This window comes from Corvus hawaiiensis, chromosome 8, assembly GCF_020740725.1.
Source record: "Corvus hawaiiensis isolate bCorHaw1 chromosome 8, bCorHaw1.pri.cur, whole genome shotgun sequence".
Classification (NCBI taxonomy): Eukaryota; Metazoa; Chordata; class Aves; order Passeriformes; family Corvidae; genus Corvus; species Corvus hawaiiensis.
This window is the reverse complement of record NC_063220.1, coordinates 23,411,760-23,439,238: the sequence shown is the minus strand read 5'-3', so window position 1 is coordinate 23,439,238 and position 27,479 is coordinate 23,411,760. Positions and strand designations below refer to the sequence as shown.

At 35.1% G+C, this 27,479-nt stretch overlaps 1 protein-coding gene across 50 annotated transcripts in view; it reads left to right on the top strand.

Annotated features, from left to right (window-relative positions):
* KCNMA1 (potassium calcium-activated channel subfamily M alpha 1) overlaps window positions 1-27,479 on the top strand; it is a 439,613-nt gene that overhangs the window by 257,468 nt on the left and 154,666 nt on the right. For all 50 annotated transcript variants that reach the window (XM_048311474.1, XM_048311473.1, XM_048311468.1 and 47 more), the window contains one exon: window positions 23,530-23,605. In XM_048311474.1, the coding sequence (XP_048167431.1) occupies window positions 23,530-23,605 (76 nt within the window). The remainder of the gene's footprint in view (window positions 1-23,529; window positions 23,606-27,479) is intronic.

The window sequence follows — 27,479 nt, the reverse complement described above, 5'->3', positions numbered from 1 at the left end:
GTTGGTTTTGAAGTTAATTTTAAGCAGAAATGTGGGTTTTTTCAGAAAAAGCACTTACTAGATCTCTTTTGTTTTCAATTCATTAATATAATCTTCTACTCTAAGTGGTGGAGAACTCCATTTTGGAAGCACTGTGTAACATGAGGCTGCTTTTATCAAACAGTGAATTTGATTTGTTGTCTCAGCTTGCAACCTGAACAGGTGATCCAGACCATTCCTTCACTGAACTGGATTGCCATGAGTCATTGTCAGCAATGAAATGAGTACATTTTCATTGCATTTTTTGAGCCAATGTGGCTAAATTTTAAATACAATGAAGTGACTGATTTGGGAGATACATTTAGACACTCAATATTTTTGTTGGACTGCTAGGAATGCATTAGAAAAGGTATGGCACATGTAAGAGGGAATACAAAATGAAACAGAGGATCCTTAATTGAAGTACATCCATAACATGGCAAATGAAGTTTCTTGTACAAGATGTTATATGCTTGTTATATGCTCTCTCATTAGGAAAAATGAAGGGTGAATGTTGTGATTTTTTATTCAGAGAAAACTTCCTAAAAATGGCATACTTTGTGGATGGCATGTCTTTAGACAACATATGAAAACTCGGTTTGGCAATTCATTCCTCCAGAAATACAGGCACTCGTTGTCCCTGAAAACTGAAGAGAGTGGTTATCTTAAATGTTTCATATGGAAAAGAAAATAAACCAGAGGGTCTTTAATAGTCTTACAATATTTTCATCTTAATACAGAAGTGCAAAGATACAAAAATTATTGATGAATTTCTGTTTTATGGAAAGAGATCAATAAATTTATAAATACAGTAAAGGTCACATAACTATATCAGTGGTTTTTAGTATGCCAGAGAAGAAAGCAGTAAAACAGCCAGAAAAGATCACTGCACATCCTCATATGATTACTCTCTTCATCACATATCACTTCTGTCATATATGGAAAACTAAGTAAGGCTTTTTGAAAGAGAAAATGTCATACAGTTCTATATTATGACAGGAAATAAAATTTAAAAAGAAGGTATGTAAGTAAAAAATGTGCTTATCCTTGAAAGAAAATTGCTGATTTCACTAGCTGTAAGTTAATCTCATTAATCTTGCATTATATGAATTAAAGAGATGCATTTTCAACTTGTATGTGATGTATCAGAGTTTCCCAAAACTTTGAGTTTGAAATCCTTGGAGACGAAGGTTATCTGAGAGAATAAATAGAATCACAGGATCCATTGAAAAGGAATACGAGATGAGAAAGTTGCAAGACCACAAATTCTGGGAAATGAGGCAGAGATAATTATTTGGAATGAATACCCTTCATGAAAGTGACTGCATAATTGACTGACTCATGGTGACACAGCAATCCAAGTAACAGTACTGACAGGGATAATGAGAGAGTTTGCACATTTAGGACTTTCTGCTGCATAGATTTTATAAGTTTTGTGTCAGTTTGCAGGAAGAGTTAAGCACTCATAGGGTTGAAAGGATTTCCCTATCTCTTAATTCCACCAACATCACTTTATCTTGATTTCTTGTTTATAGCCCCACTTTGCCCGTTTCCTCATGGAATCCTCCTGAGACATTTATCCCCTGCTGAGGCAAAAAACTGAGGTTTTTTTTAATGTAGTCATCTTAGGAGTAACACATTTACAATGCTTTTGCTTTGCACCTGTTTCTAAAGGGGTTTTCATTTTAGATAAATCATCCTTAGTGAAATCATTCACTTATTCAAAAATGTGAATTTTTTGGATTCCTAACATAGCTCTAATTTAGATAAGCAAGGTATTTTGAGAAGCTGCAATGAAAGAATTTTAAGTAAATATATCGAAGTGTATTAATGAAGAGTGTGTATTCCTTTACACCTTTGAAAGAGATGGCCAAATTTACTGTCTGTGGAGCTCAAATACTTTGGACATACTTGTAGGTAATACAGTGGTAGGACTGAGTGTGTGAGTAGGGGGAAGAGAGAGTGTTTAGATCATATTATTTACAGTTCCAGGTTAGGTGCCTACTTTGCCTTTTTCTTTCATATAAATTTTGTAATTGGGAGAGATATCCCTCTGCTGAGGGGGATTCAGAACATGTGAGTTGTGGGTTTTGCACCAGTTGTCCCTATGTGTATGTAGGATTAGCAGGGAGATTTTCCTTTTAGTGAGGCAAGTAAATAGGGAGTGCTTTAGGTTAGGCAATGTGAAAATCATTCAACATTGGCACACTTTAAGAATTTCTGAATGATTTAGCGGTTTCCTTTGTATGCTTTAGATTTCAAGATCATTTAGGAGCTGGAATCTAATGCACCATCTGGAATGTATTGTGCATCAGGGTCTTTTCCAGCATATTTCATTATTGATTCATGTCAATCAGCTGTAATGAGTTCATTGAAGTAGTTGGCAGGATTGAAGTCCCCAGCGTGGCTCTCTGAATGCCCAGTTCCATAAGAGCTGTCCTGGTTTAGTTGACTGACTAGTATCAGTGTAAGTTTTATAGACACACAGTTTAAGCAGTATTTTAAAGAAACCAAACTATCCCAAATAAAAAGTAAACTTTGCCTTTGGAGCAGAAAGTGCTTACAGAAAGATGTGAAGCATAGCAGAGGATGTGTTCTGAATGTATCATCTGTTCATGTAGTGGAAAGCCAGTGGGTTTTTTCTGTTCTTATGCTAGTTCAGAAATACCATCATTCACCTATTTCATAGCTCTTAGTATGTGAAGCCTTCTCCTTTCCCTGCTACTCTTTTGTATTCAGCTGTTTGTAACATATTTTTGTATCTTGAAATGCTGTATATGAATTAAATTTTCAATTAGTATTCATAAAGGATGTTGTTTCAAATCTAGTCTTCCACCTAGATTCCAGTTTGCAGACAACATTTGGCATTGAAAGACAGATCAGATTATGCTTTTCCATCAAAAAGTTTCTAGGAATGTCATTATGATTAATCTCTAAAGTTAAGCTGAAGGCAAAACAACACTTCAAACCTGCAAAATATCAAATTTTTAGATTTTGTAAATCCTTCAGAAAGGATTTCTATGCTATCATTTTTGCTTGCACAGGATAACATAGGAAAAGGAAGCCCATGAAAAGAATACATTTGGCTTATGGAAAGATCTACATATTATTGAAAGATTGGGGGAAGTACAGATAGGAAAGAAACTTTAAATAAATCTGTTATTCAGTGATATACAGTGCTTTATCATGCTGTATAAAAATTTCTTATGCTTTGACTTGAAAACTGCACAGATATGAATGTCAGTGTGTCTTTGGACATTGATTTTCATCTAGATCCCCATGACATTTTTCCAACACTGTTTTACAAACAGTAACATTTGTGTAGATAACTTGCTCATAAACTAAAGCTCTGCTATATAAAACCATATGTATTGCTTGCACAAGTCTATACAAGAAACTTTCTGATAGTGGTAGGACAGTTCTCCAAGTGCAGGATTCTGCAGAGTGGAGAGAATCTTCCCAAGGGAAGAATGATTTACAGGTAATTTTGACAGTGAATTTCAACCAAATTATTTCAGTGCTGAGTTTGTATATTTTGATTATAGTCCTAAGTGAAGGTAGGCTAAAAGAGTTGTTGGACAGAAAAGAATTTGCAATGGGAAAAATAATGCCATGGTAAATATTTTTTGTTTCTTTTTACTACAAAGTTGTTGTAATCTGAGTATCGTAACTAAATTTCAGATTCAGGTCTTCTTTCCTTTGGATAGCTTGCAGTCTGTCAAATTGGGGAGTCCTGCAACAAGTGAATGTCTTCCAGTTTTATTTAGTAAAGATTTAAAAACACTTCACACACCACTTAAAACTGTTATTCTATCTTCTGTGATAGCAAATCCAGTTCAAATACTGAAATTACTTTTATCATGTATTTGTATGCTTATGAAAATGAAAATATTGATTTTCTGAGCTGACTGTATTGGACTAAATTGCCGTGACAGAATTGTTTTGTTAGAGGGGTATTTAACATTAAAACATGATCTTGGCTTCACATTTGCAAGAATATGTGCATGAGGAACAGTCAACCTTAGATTGTGATATTAATAGAGTGATATTAATACAACCTAATATATGAATTTTCTAGTGTCTCATATTATTGAATGACAGAAATTAAAGATAAAAAAGAACTTTTAAGCAATCTATTTCCTTTTCCTGACCACATGTTTCATCTATTCTACTGTACAGAATATCAAGTGATAGAAACTGATTCCTAGTAAATTCTATTATCAGGAAGATTTTTTCCTTCATCCTTATTCCCTGACATCCCTTTCAGTCTAGGTTGCTGCTGATGCTGTACTGGTTTTTTTTCAGAAAATAATTTGCGATCTAAAGTGGGGGAAAGAAGGCAGCCAACAGATGCAAATATAGGCACGTGCAAAGCGTAGAGAACAAATCTCTTCAGGTGGTGATTAGCGTAGTTAGGGAAGGGGATCCTTTTTTCCAGTGCTTGCTCAAATTCTGTCCAGGTCCTGTTACAGACATGCCAATTAATTTTGGATGAAACCTGTGATTTCAGAATCAATTCCTGGTCTGAGAAGAGTGTTTGCAACAACTCTGTTGGAAATTCAGCTATTTTGGTGAATCAGAGAACGAAATTGGTTTTGCACCATGGAGAGAGATAGATGACTTTGGAGAAAAAGTGGATGTGTCTTACTAAGATAGTTAAGGGCTGGTGTGAAGCCTCCTGCCCATCCAGCAAATGTTCATCAAGATGAAGCTTTAGTTAAAAATCTGTACATGAAAATAACATTTGTTTTAATGCTTTGTAGACATTCTTACCATAATCTCTACAGAACAGCTCAGCCTGTAACTGTATTCGAATCTGTAGAACACTTTATTACTTTTGGAAAAGTTAGATAGTTTAATGGAATTTAGTCACACTGATGCAAAGAAGTCCTCTGATAACTTGGCTGTAGGGATACCACTTTGCCTTTACAATAATTTACTGGATTTTGATGCATCCACAGGTCTCAAAGCTCTCCCTTGCTTTGCACCTTAAATTTGCAGTGATTTGCAATGAATTTATTGATAAGTGTTGTGCATTTCTGCCACCTATTGGTGGAATCTTTGAATGCACACCCAAGTTCTGCAATATTTCTTACAAAACTAGTCTTTTATACAGCTCTGATGTGGGTTTTTTTGGTCATTTTATTTACATTATGCACTATTTTATATATAATGGAAGCTAAATTCTCTAAAATTTCCCAGAAAAAAAAATTTTTATGTATATGTGCATGTGTACTGTTTTTATGTGTGGTAGCATTTCTTTCTACAATTCAAATGCCTTCACATGGTATCAATGAATTGAACGGAAAGAGTTTTCAGTGCTGAATGTGCTTGGTGATTTGTCAATAATCTGTCACTGAATGGACTGTATCACATTTGCATTGTATTGAAGACAACATTTTTGCTTTTTTCTAGGCACCTTAATCAGTTCAGGTTTCACAGAGCATGTAACACATTTTGACAGGGTCCCAGTTAAAGCAATACTTGCTTCCAAACAGGCATTTGAGTTGCTACAATATTAATACCAGAAGGTAACCTTGTGAAAAATATATATTTGCCAGAATCCATGACAGATTTTTATGGATTTTGTTGCATTCATTTGTGATGATATTCTTCTCCTCTCTCCTCAACTGATGAGAAGTCAAGTAAGCTGGCCAAAAAACACTGGAGCAGAGGAGAAACACGAGGGACAGCACTAGTTTCAAGTGTCATTAGTGTCTGTCATCTGATATTCATAAAAGCTGTGTTCTTGCTTCCCTACCTCTGTGAGCTCAAAGCAAACTGGATAATTTAAATCAACTGTTCCCAGTCTATCCCAGTCTGTCCGTGACTGGTATTTAATATTGCACAGGGAAATGACCCTAAAACCATTCTCGTTTCTATTCTGCTCTGATGGAGAGGGACGATAGGCAGGGGGGTATCTTGATTTTTTTCATGTGTGAATGGGTGGCAGGCTTAGCCCAAAAGTAATCCTGGTTTCTGAATTTTGAGAAGCTGTTGCAAGTTAATACCATAGCTGATACTAGTTATGTAGCTTTAAAAAGTGCTTTCTTGCGTATTTGCCAGGCTGAATGGACTGATTTGACCTCTTTCATCTATACCCTGACTGAGCAAGAATGTATTTTTAGTGGAAGAAAATAAGTAATCCAGTCTTATGTTTATAGTTACCTGCCAACAAATGTTACCCGTAAACAAATGCATATAGTTTGTTGCCATCCTGCTTTACACTGTTCCAAGCCCTGCTTGTCACTAACTTGCTCTCTTCGTTATCAAGCATTACATCCTCTGGTATCACTGCTTAACATTATTAGGCAGAATATTAATAGAAATATTAAATAACTTCAGGTCAAGAACACATTCCTGACAAGAATCCCCGGGAAGAAATGCCAGATACGTTTTAAGACTCCCTGGGGTTTGGTCCATTTAATGAGTGCCATGGCAATACTGAGTAAATTACACCAGTATTTATAGCTCTATCACTCAAACATGTCATTTAATGCAAAAGCAAATGGCATATGATGCCTTTCTAAATATATGCATAAATATAATTACTTATCTTAACCACTTAATTACTTTGTAGTAGAATTGTTTTGTCTGAGATTAATTAATAGGCTCATGGTTATTTCTTTCAAGCTTATGGAAATAACATTAACTTTCATGGAACTTGTATAAGTGATATGTGCCAGACTTGCCAAAAACCAACACTAATTAGCACACAGAGTGAGTTTTAAAAACTATTAGATGCAAGTTACCCATACATGATGACTTAGAAATGTCTTGCTTAACAGATATGTTTATTCGCATTGTCCTTAGTCACATCAGGAAGGCAAGTATGCAGTCATTGCATGATTGGCTTTTTCTAAGTTATAAAATAAAATATCTATGGGACACTTCTGTGTTTTGTCCATCATTACTGAAATGCCCACCATGTTTCTAGTCATGCAATACTGCAATTAAAATGTCTTGCAATGCAGTCTGTCACTGGTAAACATATTTCATAAACATTTTATTCTTTTTGAATTCTGATGTTTTGAAACAGAAAATATATATTATTATTTTGGACTGTGTTGTTTTTTGGTTTTTTTTTTTTTTTTCATGAATAGTAAATGTAATTAGTGTTTTCTTTTAAGTGATCTAAATTTGAATGCCTATTAAGATTCCCTTGTCATATAACCAACCCTCCCTTCATGATACACTCTTAGTATTCTTTCATGGTTATAATATTTCGAACTTCTAAAGGTATACTAATGTTCTTTAGCATATGAATTTCAGGTAGCCATTTCTATGCTGTAAGCAAAACTGTTTTTATGTATGTTTCATACAAAGGAACATAGGCAGCTAGACTTTACATTAGCTGATGTAGCCAAATTGTGTGTTGTCATCATTGGTTGGTGTTCTATGTCATGTTTTTTCTGAACATCAATCCATGAATGTTCAAGATCATAGTCTGCCAAATGTAATGATTCAGAAACACAGAATGTTGTTTTGATATAGATTGACTGCTAAATTCTGTGTAATTTATAATAACTGATTATAACTGTCTTTGCTCATATTTAATTCAGTCATACTCCCCTCTAGGGTAATAATAGGATAGTAACAGCAAGTATAAAGGATTTATGCTGAAAAATAAATCACTGCAATTTCCTTTAATAGCCAAACATTTTGCATTTTTTTTTAAGATACTGCATAATTTTCTTCTCTCCATATCCTGTTCTGTCCAGTTAAATTATGTTCTCAATAACTGGATATTATGTGTGTAAAACAGTGTGTTTTCCTTTTATCTGCTTTTTGTTATCAATTTAATTACTTTACAACTGCCCTTGGATTCTCTAATGGTATCAGTGGTCTTTCAGACTCTGTAATTAAGTTCTTCTGCTTAAATGAAGGCTACCCAGACTGTTGAGTTTTGTCTTTGATAGAATGTGAAACAGTATTTTAAAAGGAGAAAACCCATTCCTTCAAACTGCTGAGGGAACCCATAATTATTTATGCAGTCTTCTGTTTATTTGAAGGAGGGGCAGTTAAAAATGGTTCTTTTAGTGTCACATTATCATCAGTCAGATGATTTCCAAGTTTTCTTGAGCTGTCTACAGCATGTACCTAACTTGCACAGTTTCCTTAATGGTAATATAACAGATTAGATTTTTGTTTGTTTCTTTGTTTTTTAATTTAACTGTTTATTATCTTAAGTCAGCTGAAAGACCAGTTGAAAATAACATTTCATTTCTTGGCTCCCAGGTGGTATGTTAACATGTATAGTTCCTTGTAGGCATTCAATCTATTCTTTATACATTATCCAGTAATTATTCCCCAGATAGCTTCTTTCATTGATTTTTTGACTGTGTTTTAAAATATTTTGAATCTGAGTAAGATTGTTGCTGAGTAGGATCTTCTAAACTTTGAACTTTGAATGCTTGTTGTTTACAAGCAACTTTATAAGTAATATAATTGGTGTCTGCATAAATCCAAAACTAGAAGTCTTTAGAACATGACAGTTTATACTTTGGTACTTTTAACATGAGTTCAATGATTTCTGGTTACTGTTTTTGATCTTCAGCTCACTTTGTATTTCTAATTTCTGTAACACTGCTCCAAGGAACTATTTTATCTTCCAAGCCCTGGACTAAATGTACTGCAATGTCCATGTAGGTCTCATTAATTCAGCACCAGTTGTCTAGTGTGCTCTGTGGTGCGTGAGTCTTGGTTTGTGTGGAATTAAGAAAAGACGCATTATTCAGTTTAAGTAATTAAAAACCCCAAACTGCATATCCACGTTCCTCCTGACTTTTTTTCAAGACTGAAGTAATCAAAAGCAAATCCTGTTGAGATGGGAATTGATATAAGCTGATGCAAAGATGGTTGGGTTTTCACTAGAAAGATTAGAAGTTAAGAATTCCATACAAGACTTGAGAAAGTTCTTTTAGTGGCTGTTTTTCCAAATATCAAAGGGCTCTGATGGAACTTAGGTAGTCAGCTGAGACTGAAGGTTTATTTAAACCGGATCATTCATATCCTTCCAGTAATCTTTTGGCAATTCTTTCACTCCACTTTATATATATGAAACTAAGAAAAGTCAAGAGATAATTTGATTAAGATTTTTCACTCTTACTGTAATTCCACACTCAAAAGGGGAAACTTTGTTATTATGGTTATTTAGATGCACTGCTTGACCATCACCTGAGAGGTCCAACCCCCTGGGATTAGGTCAGATGACTTGTGCTTTAGTGCTCCAGGTATCAATATGAGAAAAGCAGTTGGTCAGAGCCTGGTGCTGGTAACACCAAGGTTGTGGGTTCAGTCCCTGTATGGGCCTTTCACTTGAGCGTTGCACTTGATGATCCTTGTGGGTCCCATCAATCTTAGAATATTCTGTGAATCTGTTAAGTTTTGACCTTCCTGCTCGTGTGACATTTCAGAATAATGGTTGGATGGCTAAAAATCTGTTCCTTTTTCTATTATTCTGTCTTTACAATTGCAGTACTTTGCTATGCAAAGTCACACAGCATATAGAGAAAGAAAATTTGGGAAGTGTTCTTACAGCTAACATATTTAACGCTTCTTCTGAGGTTTTGAACTGCAGGATATTTATACAATCTGGCACAGTTTCACACAATATTGATTTAAGTCAAGAGAACAGTATCTTTCATGGTATGTCACATTTTGCCACTTATTTCACATCAATTTTTTGAATACTTAACATTCTCTAGTACATCTGTATTTATATTCTTACATTATACCAGGCTTATACTTGATTCACTGCTGACCCCCAGACATTTAGTGTTCATTAACCTTGTTGTCACCTTCAGCAGTGTTTAGTATCATACTATCTTAAATTCTAAATGAAAATAGAAACGCAGCAGAGAAAATGCAATCCATAAATGGAAGAACATACTTCTGCACCACAAAAATATCTCTGAAGTTAGTGACTCCTCCATAGCTAGTTGCACTGCAGTGGTTCACCTAAAGGATTGCCAGAAAGTTTGCCAATAAAGCTAATGATGCCAGGATTTACATGTTCTTTGTATCTGCATGCTTTGGAAACTTTTTGTTGCTTTTCTCAGTTTCTTCTGTTCAGGGAACTTTCTAATATGGAAACAGTGTTAAAGAAGCTGCTACTAAACTTAGAAGTGCATTTTTGTTCCATCCAGGCATTTAGTTTTTAATTGTTTTTGGAAAAGTTGGTACATTGTGTTTATAAATTGCATATAGTTATTAAAGATTTTTCTCTATATCTAGTGATTTTCTCTGCTTTGATATGTATAAAGGGTTATGAAGTGAAAAAAATTACCTTTTCTAGGTTTTTATCTAAGGTTTATCTTCTATCTAAGCTTAACTTTCCTTCAGAATTAAACAGGCATTTACCAGAAGTAGGTTTTCCTATGATATCTCCCCAGATGCGACTTTGATTCAAAAGCTGAATATTGGAAAAGCAGCCTATTTAACTTTATAATTACTTTTGTTTGTTGCTAGTAAATATATAACAGATGGCAGATTTAAAAAAAAAAAACACCAGAATAATGTATCTTTTAATTTAAATATAGCTTTAAAACTTAAAAAATGAGGGCTTCTACGTAAGTAAAACTGGTATAAAACTTTCTTTCTGAAGCCATTTTCTTGTTGCAGTTATAGGTGATTTATACAGGGAAATTATTTTGCCTTCTTTTTAAATCACCTTTTATAAAGTAAGGCAGATGGAACTCTGCTACATGGACAGGTTTAGTACGCAGCATTTCGTTAATCATTATCCTGCAAGGAGTGCTAGTTTTATTCAAACAGTAATATTGTAACATCACTGTGGATGTTTAGCTGAGAAGAATCAGCTGTGCATTATCTTAAGTGTGAAGTTCAATTTGAAGAGGTTTTGCATGAAAGTCAGGATATCTAGTGACCATAATCTTAATCATCAAAAGGAAATTGTTGTGGTCCCTTACAAGCACAGATGACTGAAAGCAAAATGCTTTTTGAGATTTCTGAGGTACTCAAAAGCTCTCTAGTCGTTAGTTCTCCATTATCACCTAGTTACTCTGCTTCTCAGTATAAATTACCTATCAGCTTCATTGTCTTCCTAATTGCTGATTATGTTTTTCTTTGATCAACCCCTTACTGTGTGGAACATTTTTGTACAAAACAGAAGGAATTTTTGTGTATGAGTGAGCTCATGCTGCTCTACAGAGCTACAGTGGTTCCTTTCCAAGCACTGTGCACCCAGCAGTAAATGCCAGTCTCATTCATCCACACTGCAGCCCCTTGGCCGTTCAAAGTGTCATTTGCTTGAAGATGCAGAATAATTTCAGTTGACACTAGACTTGGGGGTGTGGATCATACCTGCAGAGCCTAGCAGAAGGCCTTTTCTTGCTGAAAGCTAGCTGGATTATTAGTAGCCAAATAGAGCACTGACACTGTGTGCTGATAGCAAAGTGAGGATTATGTTCACATTCTATCACTTCTCTCAATTTTACATGATTCTGATCTGGGATGCTTTTCTCTGAAGTTAGTCAAGGGAGCCAGTGAAGTTCAAGCATGTAATGACTGCAGTGTTGTGACAGCAAAAGAAAAAGTCACATCAGGATAAATATAAAATCCTAATATGGTTTGAATACCTTCCACAACCTTCATATTTATTCTTTTTTTTTTTTTCAAAATGCAACCTTTGCAAATCTTTCCTAGTCAACATTCATCTTCCCTGATACCAAAACTCTAAAGTCCTGGAGGGGTTCTTACTAATGTACATTAAGGCTGTTGTAGATAATAGGTATAGAAGTTCAGTTTTTAATTATGAGCATAAGTGGTTAGTTAATTATGTAATTAAATAAATTCTGATAATTTTATTAGTAAATATTAAAATTTGTATTGTAGATGTATAATATATATCTATTTTTCTGCAATTTCATTATCTGAAATTTAGACACTTATTAAAGCATAGTAAATGAAGTGTATATTAATGGTTAATATGTGGTTGGGACAATGCTAGCTCTTTAGAAAAAGTTATTTTCATAGTGGTTAGTGTGCAGGCAATATGTATCATGATAGTGTGGCAGTCAGTGAACATCCTACACGTAAAATATTATGAATACAAATTCAAATCAGATGGGATACTTTGTAAAGAAAATGGTATGATTTGGGCTTTTATTACCTATTAAATTCCACATTTGGATTTTTCTGTGTTGTTTCACTTTGTGTTGTGAGCAAAGTGTAGATACAGCACTGTAAAAGCAGAGACATCTGGAAGTATCATCTGAATTCTTTCATGTTCGCTCTTACCTGGGAAATTAATCTAGAGAAAATTATATATCATTGCATGCGAGGCAGATCCTGTAAGAAATATGTTGCATTCAGTGGAAAATAGCAAGTGATACATAGATTTGAGGAACAGCATCTCCTAGGAAAATTTCAGACACCTATTTTACTAGGCACTGGCTCTGATCTACTCTGATAGCGCATAGAAATTTCCCTATCTTCTCTTATTGTTTGGGTAACATCAGCCTATGAAGGAAAGCATTTGTGTGCACCTGAAAATGTGAGAATTTTCTACTCAGTAGGCAGATCACAGAATTTCTGACATGAATTTGAAGAGAGGAATTTTAAATGCTACTTCCTTTACTGGCTTTATTCTTGACTCGGCCTTAGTGATGAACTGGCACTTGCAATTCTCAGACCTCGTATTTAAACATGATGCACTACTGAGGAAGTGAAGACTATTTTTTAGTGCTGCACTGGGGTGAAATAAGGTATGCTGATACATGGTGTATGGATCTATACAACAGCTGTGTTTCCAAAAAGCAGTTAAAACACCATAATCTTTGATTTCTGTGAAATTTTATGACTAAATTCTTAATCTGACAGCTGGTCTGAAATACTCTGTTTATCGTTGGTATAACATAAATTTACACAATGTGCAAGGAGTCACTGAGTAAAAGGTTATTGCTTCACCAGCACAAGCACAAATATTTTTTGAATATTTGTCATCCATTGGGTCGGAAAATGGAATTAATGTTTTTTGCACCTGGATCATAATCACATACAGAATTTTGTGGTGTATCATTTTCATAACTAGTTTCTCATAATTAATTTATCTGTATGTATCTGCTCATACCCATTCTTTAACTATTTTCTTTGTGCAAGTTGAAGGCTGAAGAGGCTCACTGAATAGGATGCATTATATCATACCAATTGATTAGAACTGAAATATATGACTCCTTTTCAAGCCTTATTTCGTAGTGTGCTCATTGTTTCTTCTGCAGTTATGGCCTGTGCCTTGTGACTCACGGGAGCAAAGACAGGCAGAATTGCAAGTCGTTTTTTAAATCAACGTCCTGCAGCATGAGTCAGGCTTTAGATCTGGCCTTTGCCCTTCCTTTGCCTTTGTTCTTATCATTTGTTCTGCCCCATGGTTATAGCATCTCAGAATAGCATATTCCTGATTTTAGTGCAATTTGTTCCTGATGAATGCCAGGGAAAATTATATAAGATGCTAACTTGTCATTTTTCAGGAAGGGAAGCTTCTTTATATTGGGTTGTAATGGTCACTTTAGAAGGCAACCCCCAAATTTCCAACCTTCTGTGCCACCTCGTGGCAAGGTTAGCTTGCTGCAGTGTAACCTCTTATTCCAAAGGTCATTTTCATTTTAGTAATATCATCAGTAAAGTGTACAATTATTATTTTTTTCCCCAAATCAAAGAATTAAAAAAGGCATATTTTCCATCTATTTTGAATGGACTCTCAGTACCTGGAAAGGATTACACAAATAAAATATAAAAAAAAAAAATAGAAAAATGAGAGCTGAATAAATCTTTGCCTTCTTAACTCTTTTTTACCCATTAGGTAAATATGAATGGTTTCAGCCTTTTGTTAAAAATGGCACCAACATTGCTTTGGTGGGGTAATACTTCTGTTGTAATATATGATGTTTACAACTTAGTAGTCTCTGGTTTTATGTTAAGATCTGCTCTTCGTTCACTACTGGCTATATCTGTGCTTGGTTTATGGAATATGACATAGTCATTGCCTGAAGTGGTCTAAAGCCGGAAAGTTAATGTTTACATATCGAATAACTGGTTTTGTTTTTGCTAATACCAAGCTTTTTGAAAATGGTTTAATATCTTAAGACTTTGAGGCTGGGAGATAAAAAAATAAATTATGCAACTACACGCATTTCCTCAGGAACTCAAGATTGGATTGTAAATTTACCTTCTAAATAATTTAGTAAGATTAATGAGTGGTAAATTCTTGGCAGAATGAGCATTATTCTGGTTTTGTCATAATCCACAGATATTGCTACAAAGCTGTACTAAAACGTAGTTGTTGTCCAACCTGTATAGTTTTTATATTCAGACATAGCAGGTTGTTTTCTTTTTCTATGAACAATACTTTTACCATTTTTGAAATAGCAGTAATGAAAATTTTATAGGCCATTTTGTGTACAGCAATGACTTTTACACTGTCATTTCAAAAGTAGCAATTTAAAAGAGAGGAAAGGTAGCATGTGGAAAATTCATGTGTTCAGTTATTGTAAATTAAATTAAAAATGAATTTTCAAGGAGAGAATCGTCACAGGATATAACACAATTATTTTTTTCTATAGGAGGTTTCTCTTGGGCAGGTTTCCTTGTGTTTTGTGGTTTTTTACAGATTGTGCTTTTGAACACAACTGTAAGCAAATAGTAACCTACAAAAGCACAGCAAATCAGTCACCCATGTCTAACCTGTGTTTTAAAGGACAATAATTTGATACTCGCTTCTACTCAATACATTGGTTTTCCAAGGCAGGATCTAATCTTCCTTTGCTCTCCTTCAAGATGATATAAGCAAGTACCTAGGCCCTGCATAGCCAAAGGTAAAATGGAGTTTAGCTGCGGACAAGTCTTACTTTCTTCTCCTGAATATTTAAGTTTAATAGCTTCACATTTGGATGGACTTTGAAAACAAGTTGTCATTTAACTATAGCAGTACTTCCATAAGTATATAAATCTATTTTTATGACAAGTTCAGGGAGGGTCATGGAGTGATATCCTTCAAGGTTATGCTTCTGTAAAAAGTATGAAAAACTTCACTTGTAACTAGCTTGGATTCATTGAAGGCAAAATAGGTTATGAAAAGTCATTCTAGGGCTCTTTATAACAGAATGTATGTTGATTAGTTTGGATTAAATACTTCAGAGCAGACTGCAGACATCTCAGGTACCTACTGCTAACACAGGTTTTAGGAGTTTTTGGTCTACCTCAGACCAGGAGGCCAAGGACCATGTCCTTCACAGGGTAGGAAACAGTGCTGTTTTATTGATGACACCATCTTCATCTGCCTAATTGGACTCCAGACTACCACTCAGATGCTCATCTGAAGTAGACTACTTAAAAGGTATTTTTCTTGATAACTGAAAAAGAATTAGTCTACAGAGAACAATTTTCTGTAATCTAATTTTACATCTGATATAAAAAAACTTGGCCAAGAAATAGATATTATAGATGGTAGCAAACTGTAATGTCACTGAAAACCAGAAGCTGTCTTGGGTAATTGGGTTGTACAACAAAATACTAAAAAAATATTCCTTTGGAAAGCAGAAACATCTGCACAGGAGAGTAATACCAACATCTTTGTGTGGCTGGCTGTGATGTTGAAGAGTGCTTCTCAGCACAATATGCCATCATCCTACTGCTGCTGAAATTTATATGTGTTGTTTTTTTTAAACTTGTGAAGCAGGTTTATTTTAGATTTGTCATTTAATTTATGTTTTCAAAAATTGATGTATGCAACAGATAAGCAGTGCACTGACCAAAAAGAAAGAAAATTGATAAAAATCTGTCTATGCCAGGAAGCTGAGGAGTTAAAAGAATACTGTCAAATTGTTAAAACCAAAATAATAGGTCATGTAAACTAAACAGCTTGGCTCTTGCTATTTATTACTTTAGTCTTGTTTTCCTTTAGAGACGTTCCAGGCTTTCAAGGTAAATGGATTCTACACCCAAACATTTGCTGTACTAAGTATGAAGTACACTAATGATAGGTTTAAAATTGGGTAATAACAAGATTATAATACTAGTCAAGAGGAAATACAGAAAGAAAGGGAAATAGTGTGCCTTATATGGTAAAATATAAGTAGGACGTGCTTTCAGTTTGAGCTGTACAAGATGTGATTAGTAACACAGATAAGTACTACTCCTGTTCAAATCTTTTCAATTTGAGAAGAATGATTCAAGTGCTCACAGATATATCATGGATGTCTGTCTGCATGCAGACATAAAAAGTCAAAACCTATTCCTATAGACTCAGTGGAACTTGTCTGTTGTGACCGGTGGGAAGATAACCAGGTTGTTTGTAAGAGTATAGAGTTAAAGCTTACAATGTGAAGGACTCACTGAAGTAGTTTGCCTCTGTTTTGCTGTCTGCATATTACTTATAATTTGAAATTTGTGTGTACTACTCTCCCCTTTATATTTGGCAGTCACCCCTTAATAACATTCCCAATGCTTTGAAATCCTGTATATTTCATATAAGCACGTGGTGTAGCCTATTTTTGTGTCTGATTTGCGTTATACTCCAGATGGCATTGGTATATTTGTGGGTCTTCTGAGGCCAAAAACCAAGGGAAAAAAAGGAGAGAAAAAAAAAAAAAGAATTTTGTATGTTATCCTCAAACAGGAAAATTCATGAAGAAAACCATCATATGTAATGGAAGATCATGATTGCTTTTAATTAGAAGAGCTTTATCCAATTGAAGGAGATGGTAGTTGACTGGACAAAATTCTTGTTTTGTGAATATTCATAGACTAAGTCTGCTTGAGAGAGCTATGGACTCTATTCTTTGTGCTCTTGCTTGATGGCTAAATTGTTTTGTTTTGAATTCTTTTTCCTTCAGTAAGATAGCTGTCATTAACTGGGATTGGAGGAAGGGTTGTTGTGTTTATTTGTTGGAGGTTTTTTTTATTTCATCTAGGATAAATCCTGTAAGAGTTGACTGATGATGTGACCTCTGCCTTTTGCACACTAGCTTTAACTGCAAGACAGATGTGTGAACTTACCAAAGAAACGAATACGCAGTAAACAATTCCCTTTATATACGTGATTTATAAGAACTATATTCTTTGCGAGAGTACCTACTTATTCCAAGTGAACAGCATCATGTTTGTGGGTTTTGAATCGATGGGTGTGGTTCTTTGATGTATCTGAAAGAAGCTTATGTGGTAATATCCGGATGGAAGATGGCTTTTAAGCTCTAATACATCACGGATCAGAGGAGCATCTGCACTGCCTGCTTGCTTCTGTGATTTGTTTTGTCCATGCAGTTCGTGATACTCTTAGTCTGTTTTATCAAGCTGAGTTTTGTATTTGAATTCATTCTGTTGTTTCAAGCTAATGGAAATGGACTAGATTATACTGAATTATCTTTTGATAACAATGGGTGAAGGGGAACTTTATCCTATGTCCAGTTAAACAAATCTGCTCCCAAAGAGAAGTTCTGTTAAAGAAAGAAATCTTGAGCTGTCTCTCTGTGTTGATACTGAATTAGCAAAAGGAAGGGTAAATATATGACCATCTTCACTATTAGTGGACGCTGTGACTGAAGACTGGACCAGAGTACTTACATGCAGTGCTCCTGGAGCTGAAGATACACAGTCATGATTCCCAGCAAGATTTTAGTCTACCACAACCCTTCTGGGGGCACGCGTACAGAAACGTACAGAAGTACTAGAAGGCGTAAAAAATCTCATGGAGAATTGTTCAAAAATGGATATCGTGTCAAACCTGGACATAATGTCCCCGAAAAGGAAGAGCAACATACTTTGCGAAACTCCTTGGTGTCTTGTTATAGGGTCGGCTCATATTGGGGTAAGGTCCAGCTCTAAATGTTTTCTTCAGAACTGTAGTTTGTTATATTGTCTCTGGTGCTAGTATTACTGTATCTCCTAAAAAGATACTCTGTTTGATTTTTCAACCTAAAAAACAAGCTGCAGTATTTAGGTTCCTGTGTAGGAAGAATTAGTCCCTAAACTTAAGCGCTGCCATGTGCTCCTATCTCTCTCAGCAGAGGGGTTCATTGTTCACTTAGAACCAAATAATTGTCTTTATTGAGAGATGGAATGTAGTATTCTGCAGTGATGGTGTTATCAAGAAATTTTTTTTGAAACTGCTCTCATTATTTAAAAGGTGCAATAGTAAGTTGAAGAAATGTGCAGCAGAGAGATTTATTAAGACTCTTTGCTACAGCACTGTTTGAAAGCAATCTATGCAGATTCTAAACTTGATGGTAGTTTCGCTGTCCTGGTCATAGAGCGTTGATTTTTTTCATGCTGTGGGCTGTTCTCCCCACATGTACTGTTGCATAACAGGGGTGGGGAAATGTATAAAAATATTTTGTCTGGGTTGCTTCCAAGGAATGGCAAATCCCTTTCCTTCCATTCTATTTTTCCTTGTCTTTTTTCTTTGAGCATTTATTTTTAAGTCCATCTGCAGGGAATAAGATCTCAGGTAACTCTGCTGCAGTGTGTGAAGACATTCAGAATGGGATTGTTTTGCATCCTAAAACTTATCCCTCTATCCTGTCTCTCAGAAAATGTTCCTAAATACAGATTCTGGTTATTTTCCAGTCTTCAGTAAACCATGTGGTCTTAATGAAATCTAGGGTAGAAGTTGCCATTGATAGGTTTGATGAAGGTGCTGTTCTGATGAGTGGGTGAATGGTTTGTCAGGAATAGAAGTGGTAAATGGGATCTCTGTATATTGAACCCTTACACCAATATTTTGAATACGCTATTGTCAATTAGAAAGAAAATAAACAGCTTAAGGCAGTAAGATGGGGATTACATACCTCATTGGTGAGAAATAATGTAATCTTGGTGCTGTTCTTGTCCATTGATCTCTCATGTCAAATGAAGAAATATCCCCATTCCTGTTTCTATTCTTTTTATTAGAATCTCATTAAAATCATATAAGCATAGTTGTCATGATTTCCTTGTCTTTCCCTTTAAAGATTTAAAATGGTACATTTGCCTTTTTTGGGGGGGGGGGGGGGGAAGGGGCAGGGCGGGAGGCTGTTGCAGCCTACAGCTAATCCTGATTGCTGCTGTATATTAATCCAGTGGAAAGCATCAGTTCGGCAGAGAGACTGCAAAACTGTCTGACAGGCAGGAAAATACCCTATTGACTGTAAAGTCAAAGCTTTAAATAATACTGTGTACTTTGCTGTAAATATTATAGATAAAATAATTTTCTACTGTAATTGCATTGCTACTGGCACACAGTTTATTGGCCATGTCAGTATCACTGTTCTGTTCTAAAGCATCCCTTTTGCTGGGTCCTTAGTGAAGAGTCAGGAAAAAAGTGCTTCTGCTATATTCTAGATGTTGCCTGATAGTTCAGCATGGTATATTGCTTCCTATTGAATAGATGATTGATTTCTCTAAAACCGATTTCAGGGGGTTTTGGCAATATGCAGCCTCTATTAGTGACCATTTTTTACAGACTTTTTACAGATTTTTTACACATTTTTTACAGATTTTAGGTTGAACACCACGATATGAAATAATATTACGCACATATTTTACATTTTCAGTGTATTTTGAAAATGGTCTGTTTGCTGCACAGGCAACACAGGTAGCTAAACAAATATTTTTGCAGTACGAAAATAATTCTGTGGTATAGTTTAAGGGTTTATTTGAATCATCATACCTACAACTCAGATTATTGTATTAGAGGCAGAAACTCATGACTAAAATACTTTATCTCATATTGTTTAAGGAATCTGGTTTATATTCGTGGAAGTTTTTTCTGGTCTTGATATCTGAGAGTCTCTTAGGTTTGTCCTGGATATTGCAGCTGAAATAAACTCCAATTCCTAAGTGTATTTTAGTCATCCATTTAGAAGCAAAATACTGAGAAACTCAAGAGGTCCTTCTTTTATTTTATCTGTATATTTTTCCTCTGATTAGAGAGATTTTCTGGGTAAATTAAATATTTTGGTACTTATTCTTCTGTATAATTTGTAGTATAGCAGATTATATCCTATTCTAGTTAGGTCCCATAAGAAAATTGCAGTGTAAAACCCTTTGCCAAGAAAAAGGTGAGTCACATGATGGAGAGAAAGTAGCAAGCACTTCCTGAACATTCTGTTTAACAGTTTACAATTAACTTCAGTAGGCAGGATCCATGAAACGTGCAAAATTAGAATGGACTTCACAGTAATACATAAGGAACTTATCCTATCTCAACTATTGATTCTATCATTTAAATATAAAACAGTTTTGTAGGTATTTCATAAGAAAAGGAATTGTTCTTCTCCACTTGTATAAAAAGCATTGCAAAGTATTGCCAAGGAAAGAGAGCTGTACACATTTGTGTATGTAACTGAAACAGCTTTGGGAAAGGGGGAATTTTTGTTAATATTCCAATTAGTGCATTTTGCTTTCTACTTGGTGCATAAACAAACATAAACTGTTTCTGTTCTTGGTAAGTTGGTAGACCTGAAAGAGATAACATTATCTTAATTGTGAGACAGTGGGTTTGAGTGCACCCTCAGCAAGTGTGCAGAAAACACTAAGCTGAGCAGTGCAGTTGACATGCCTGGGGGCACACGATGCCATCCAGAAGGAGCTGGACAAGTTTGAGAAGTGAGTCTGTGGGAACTTTCTCAGGCTCAACAAGGCTGAGTACAGGGTCCTGCACCTGGGTTGGGGCGACCCCCAGTGTCAACACAGGCTGGGTGAGGGAAAGGATTGAGAGCAGCCCCTGCAGAGGATTTGGGGGTGCTTGTAGATGAAAAGCTGAACATGAGCCAGCAATGGGAATTTGCAGCCCAGAAAGCCAATTTTGTCCTGGGCTACATTCAAAGCAGCATGGGCAGCAGGGCAAGGGAGGAATTTCTACCCTCTTCTCCATTCTTTTGGTACCCCACCTGGAGCACTGTGTCCAGCTCTGGGGTCCTCAGCACAAAAAATACGTGGACCGTTTGGAGTGGGTCCTGAGAAGGGCCACAAAAATGATCAGAGGGGATGCAAAGCCTCTCCTGTGAGGAAAGGCTGAGAGAGTTGTTCAGCCTGAAGGAAAGAGGATGTGGGGAGACCTTGTTGTGGCCTTTCAGTACCTGAAGGGAGCAGACTTTTTAGCAGGACCTGCTGCAGTAGAAGAAAGGGTAATGGTTTCAGTATAAAAGAGGGTTGTTTAGACTACAGTTAAGGAATTTTTTACAATGAAACGCTGGAATAGGTTGCCCAGAGAGGTAGTAGATGCCCCATTCTTGGAAATATTTAGGGTCAGACCAGACACAGCTCTGAGCAACCTGATCTCGCTGAAGATATCCCTGCTCTTTGCAGGGAGGGTTGGGCAAGATGACCTTTAAAAATTCCTCCCTACTCAAACTATTGTATGATTCTGTGAAAATCACATAAAATGAAATACATATAGGAATATAATAGCAGATCTGTTTGTGCCTAAAAAAATTTTGGTGACTGGAAAGAATTAATTTTCTATGTAATAATCCTTTCGGCTTTTAAAATTGAAAGCCAGTTTTATTTTGTAGTTAAACTGTCCAAGCAAACTGTCTAGCTTTTTTTTTTTTTTTCTAATTCTATTCTCTGAAGGGAATTTAAAAAATGATGTGGGCTGTAACAAATGCAGAACTTAATCTATAATGATTTTCTTCTTCCACAAAGAAATACATTGAAGCCATAGTGTTTTTCTTCTATCATTTAATGTCTTAGCAACTAAATGTGCCTTAATTAACCCTTATAATGATTTGGAGATAGCGGTTTTATTGCTAACTTAGATGTTTCTCAGGTCTCTTTTTGAAACATAGTGATGGTTAACTTGGTCATCTCATTAGCTTCAGACGCAGTGCAGAGAATTTGAGAGGAAGGGTTTTTCTCCAACCAGCCATTTTTCATGAAAGTTCATAGGGAGTGGAGCGAGGAAAGCAGCTGGATGAAAAAGAGCTGGAAAGTTTATAATTACTAGTAAGGATCCTCTCCTTCCCTGTCTAACCACATCTCTTTGAATGGGAGTAGCAACTGTGGGAACTACTGGAAGTGGAACAGAGGGATGTGTCTCTCACAGTTTTAGCAATATGATCCAAAGTTATCATTCTCTAATTGCAAATAGATCTGATATCTTTAATTTTTAAGCTTCATTTTATTGCTTTTCATTTAGGTCCCTGAATCCGTTTAGCAAGTTTTCATTAATTTTCAGAGTTCCCCACAGTCAATAATTAAAAAGCATTATATCCATGTAATAGACAGAAGTGTACTTTAACACTACTAGGGAGGCTTAACAAGGCTACTTAACAGGACTATTTATAAGCCTTAGCAAGAGCAAATATTTTATTTAACAACTTTCCAAGAATACCGCCGGATAAACTTCTTGATTTAAACGCATCTTGCCACTTGCACCTTTGTGCTTGAGGGGAATCTATTATTCCAGCAAGATGATGGAAGTTGTGCCAGGTTTATATGTTTGCCAGGATCAGTATTTCTTTAAGTTTCTAGAAATAAAATCTGGTTTCTTGCACTGGAATTGGATAAAATAAATGTCAGTTAAGAGAATGTATGAGAAGAAGCTGCTCTGGCCCTTCCCGTAACAGTTGCAATACCATGTTACACAACTTTTATGTAACTCCTGGCTGTAGTTTCTAATAAAAATTATCCTTCAAGCTTTACTTTAATTTTATAAGCTGTGCATATGTACAGTACAGCGTGTACTTTTATTCATATGCCAAAGATCTGCGGCCAAATCATCTACAATCAGCATAAGACTATTTTAATAATTTAAGCCCTTAATCTTCTATATTAGTTTCTCTTGCAGACACTCTCTTTGTGTCACTGACTTTGTAGTTGTCTGGGAATTGCTATACACGCAATCTGCTTTCAACATAAAAATGCTATTTCTTGGTAAAAATACTTATTTATGTATTCCTATAGTTATAGACTGATGGAAAGAATTATAGTAAATTTGCCATTTTTAAGAGAAAATGTAATTTCTCTGTTCTCCTGCTTGTGTTTTTTGAAATTAGGGTGGAGATAAGGAGCATTATTACAATAAAAGATTTTACGTCATTAAGATTTACCAATTTAATCAGGTATATACAGTCTGCTTTATCCAGGTTATCAGATCTCTTGCCTATGATCTGTTACTTTTCACTAAGCAACGTGGGAGCTTGGAGGACTGAGACACTTTCAGATCTGCGTGTGTCTTTGACAGGCTGAAAGAGAAGGACGTTCACTGCAACTCCCAACTGAAACCTCAGTGAGGTTTTTTCCTCTTAGCTTGCCACCTGTATGTCTCCTCCCATTACATCCTACATAAACTAGGGCTTTCTGGTAGGATACATAAGTTATTAGGGAAATAAATTTAAAACAGTTTGAAAAATACCTGTTGAGGATCCTTGAACAATTAAATATGGAAGAACATTTCAAAGGTATTTGACATTTTGTATGCTACCTATGTTGATTTAATTGATCACTGTCATTGTGATGTGCAGTTATCATTTGAATTATTCTTCACTGTAACTTTGTTTTCTTTTACTGCAGGTTTAAGATTTTTAAGAGCCCTTAGACTGATACAGTTTTCAGAAATCTTGCAGTTTCTGAATATACTTAAAACAAGGTAAGACTTTTTTTATGTTCTGATTTAGTTGCATTGGTGACAGAATGTAAATGGCTTAGGTTTGGGGCCCTAGTAATATATGATTTTCTTTTCTGGAAAAAAACCCCACTTGTTATCTGTTCTTTAAACCTTTTTCTGCTGTTAAATGATTGGTCACTGATAGCATCTCTTGCAATGTGACCAGTAGATTTTAATTGATACGTTGTTACATTTGATATATTGAGCAAGGTTATATGTTGATAAATTAAAAGCAGAATGAATTACACATTTGCACTGATTAAACATTGCTTCTTTCCATATAGTCAGTCCATGTTCTACTGTCTTGGAAAAAACTGAAATCCAAATTCATTCAACAGAATACAGTTTAAAAGTATTATAAGAAATTAGTATTGTGGCTCTTCCAGTTTTTTTGAACTGAGCATCCTTTATCACAACAAAAACGTATTAAAAATTACACTGAGCTATCTTTATATTGTGTTCATTTTCCTTAGTATTTCTTCCATATAATAATTAAAGTACTCCAATTAATCTTCTGGCTTACCGGTTCTTTGGCCTATTAATACATGAAAGTTGTGCAGGAAAAGCACAGTTTTGGACAAAAGATCATTTTGAAGGAAATAAAAAGAAACCTTCCCATGCCATGCAGTTGAAGACATTGTTTTTCATCATCTCTAAAATACTCCAGGGGAAATACTGAACCCAGCTTTTGATAATTACTGTAAATTCAGTTCCATTTTGAAGACCTCTCCTATCTGCACCAGTTGCTGTAGATGTGTGAGGGTTTTATATGCAGATTTTGTAGCAATGGAAAAATAGGTACAGAAATTTGTACACACTCACAGTAAACAGCTGTTTTGTCAACCCTTAACCTTGAAATTATTGTCTCTGCTGTAAAACTCTCACACTGTCTGTCTTTAGTTGTGTTACTGGAAGGAAACCAGTTCTTTTCAAACAAAGACATCAAAGAATGTGCAGTGAAGTCCCGCAGCTCAGAATGTTCAGTCTGGTAAAGGAGAATAACATTTAACATGCAGAGCAACCTTGCCATAAGAAATGGCAGTCAGTGAAGAAGCCCAATAAACTGAAAGGATTTTGGATAAAAGCTAATGGCCCCTTCAGTAATGGGGGATTTGTGAAATTCCAGAACCGTAAGTGTGCATTAATCACGTTCAAGGTACTCAGAGCTAGTTTATTTGAAAATTGACCTGTTCATTGAAATAGACTTTCTCTGGTGCAGAATTTACTCTTATATTAGATATCATCATCTCTGTGATTCTTTATATGACTGGCAAAGTATCTGTAAACCTCAAATGTTGATTATTGAAAGCATGTAAAGCAAAACTTTCTTTTATGACTGTTTCAGTTTAATCAGTTAATTCATTTTTAGCAGTTCATCACTATGATCATTTATTTAACTGAAAAATTGTCACTGCCTCAAAACGGTTTTTAATGTCTCTCCCTGTTCCTGGTAATGCAACAGAAAGTCATGTGTGCTCTCTTTTTTGTCTTACTTAATAACCTGAAATGAACTAAATGATTTGGAATGTCACTAAAGTTCACACAACTTTTTTTTTTTTTTTTTAGTGGATGTGTCGAATTAAAACAAATTAACAGAATGCAATTTGGTTTAGAAGAGTTTTTAGTTACACCTGACATAAATTTGATTGTGTGAGTGCTTTGAGGTTTTTAAAATGTCTTGTATGAGTTTAGCTTTTAGAAAGGAAAAAGCTAGAAAATTCCTGTATTACTTCTACTGCTACTTTCAATGAGAAACTTTTGTATTTTCAGTGTGTTTTGAAGTACCATCAGAACTGCAGTTCATGTGCTGCACACACATTTTCTATTACAGTATCAAAATACTGTTTGATTGAGAGCTTCTGGTTCTGAATTATTTAGCTTCCTAAAAAGAAAGCATGCTGAGCCCTTGTGATTAATGGAGAATCTTCAGGAATTTTGTACAAGTTAGGGATGTTAAACAAGTAGTCTCAACAAATCTCATGTTATTTAAATAAAATTTAATCCTAAACTAATGCAGTGATTTTTTATTATTTAAATAAAATTTAATTCTAAACTAATGCAGTGATTTCAATTACATACTGTGGCCTTAAACCTTTATTATTACTGTAAAGTCTTACAGTGTATTGTATGCTTTTGCCCAGCTAGCGCAACATTATTTTTTCTCAGGGATAGTTAAAAATCTTCTAGAATTAAGATTTTTTAGCATTTTTTTGCAGTCCATTTTCAAGGATTTATTAAAATTTTCAACATTTTAGGTTTTTTGTGAACATAAAGATGAAAAATCAATGACAGAACTTGAGTTGTTCAATTGGGATAGCAAATTCAGCATATCATTACTAGCTTTGAAATTATAGTAGAGGAAGTACTTCTTATTACTTAAAAATTCAGCAAAAGATAAGAGTTCTCTGTTTGAGGTGATATGTATTTATATGCAAAAGGAATGGAACTAACTAGACCTAGGCATTTCAGTGCATTTAGCATTAATAACACATAACTGCAGACAAGATGAGAAACTGATAGGATATAATGGGCACTGCTGTGTTTTTTAATATTGAGTGCAATTGCAGAAGACATTTTCTCCTCCTTTTCCTCTTTTCTCCAGTAAAGAAAAACATTTACTCTAACCTATAAATTAAAATTACTCCTGGAATTAGTGACTGAGGATTACAGGAACATATATTATTTATGCAGGGAGCAGAAGGACCATTCCAAAAAGTGGAATCCAGTGAAAGAAGCTGCACAATGCAACAGTAGAGGCAGTAAGGAGACTAGCAAAGTGTTAGGTAATTATTAGAGTATCTGGAAAAAAAGCTAAATACATTTGAAAAGATCCTGTAAGACAAAGCAAAATTTTACAGTGGCGCTTTAAAAGACTGTGCCCTGCCAAGGACCCATTTGTTTCCCTAATTTGAAATTAAATGTATTTTACTCAAGATTTTTTGTTCCCATGTTTTATAAAATTGAATTCTGCTGTTTTCAGTTGAAAATTTTCTCTCCTTCATTGTTTTCTAATATTTTTCAAAAAAACTGCAGGGGCTTAGGCAGGGCTCCCAGTAAGGGATTTTGCACAGATGTTAGAAAGAGCTTAAAGAGGGGGAAAACGTTTATGACTAATCCTTCATCTATATTTAGACTCTGGCAGAAACACAGGGAGTATTTTATAGAGGACAGACAAGATACAGTGTTTAATAAATCTGCAAAAATAAAATGTACCAAACAAGTAATGTAAATAGTTACTATTAATGGATATTGCAGTAATATGAGGAGACCAACAGACACATTATTTTATCAGGAACATCTTGTGTTCTCAGTTTAGGTGGAGGATGATATTTGGCCTTTCATTAGGGAGCTTTCCATCAACATCACTCCTATGATTTTGTTTAATCTAGGAACCCATTGGTTAGGGTCCTGTGCTATAACTGAATGTTACCACAAAAAAAAAATAGGGACTTTAATCAACCATCATTTAAGAAAGAGAGAAATAGGGAATATATGTTGATGTTGATGAACACTCATGACAAGACTGCTGGTATATTATTTTTGAATACAGTATTCATTTCAACATCTGTCATATTACCAGTCATATTCTTTTCCTTGTACTTCCAGATGTCTACTAACTGTAACTCTTAAAAATATTTTTAATGGAGCTAGTCTGGTTAATTTTCCAGGTTCTTTTCCCCATTTTTTTCCAAAAAGAATGCATTTTTATTGTCCTTAAAGTAGTTAGAAACATTAATTAATTCTACTACAAAACTACTACTGCTAAAACTGATAGTGAATTTTTTCCAAATTTTTATATTTTTGAATGTATTGCTTTAAGGATAATGGTGGTTCTTTTTTTGAGGTGTTATACCTC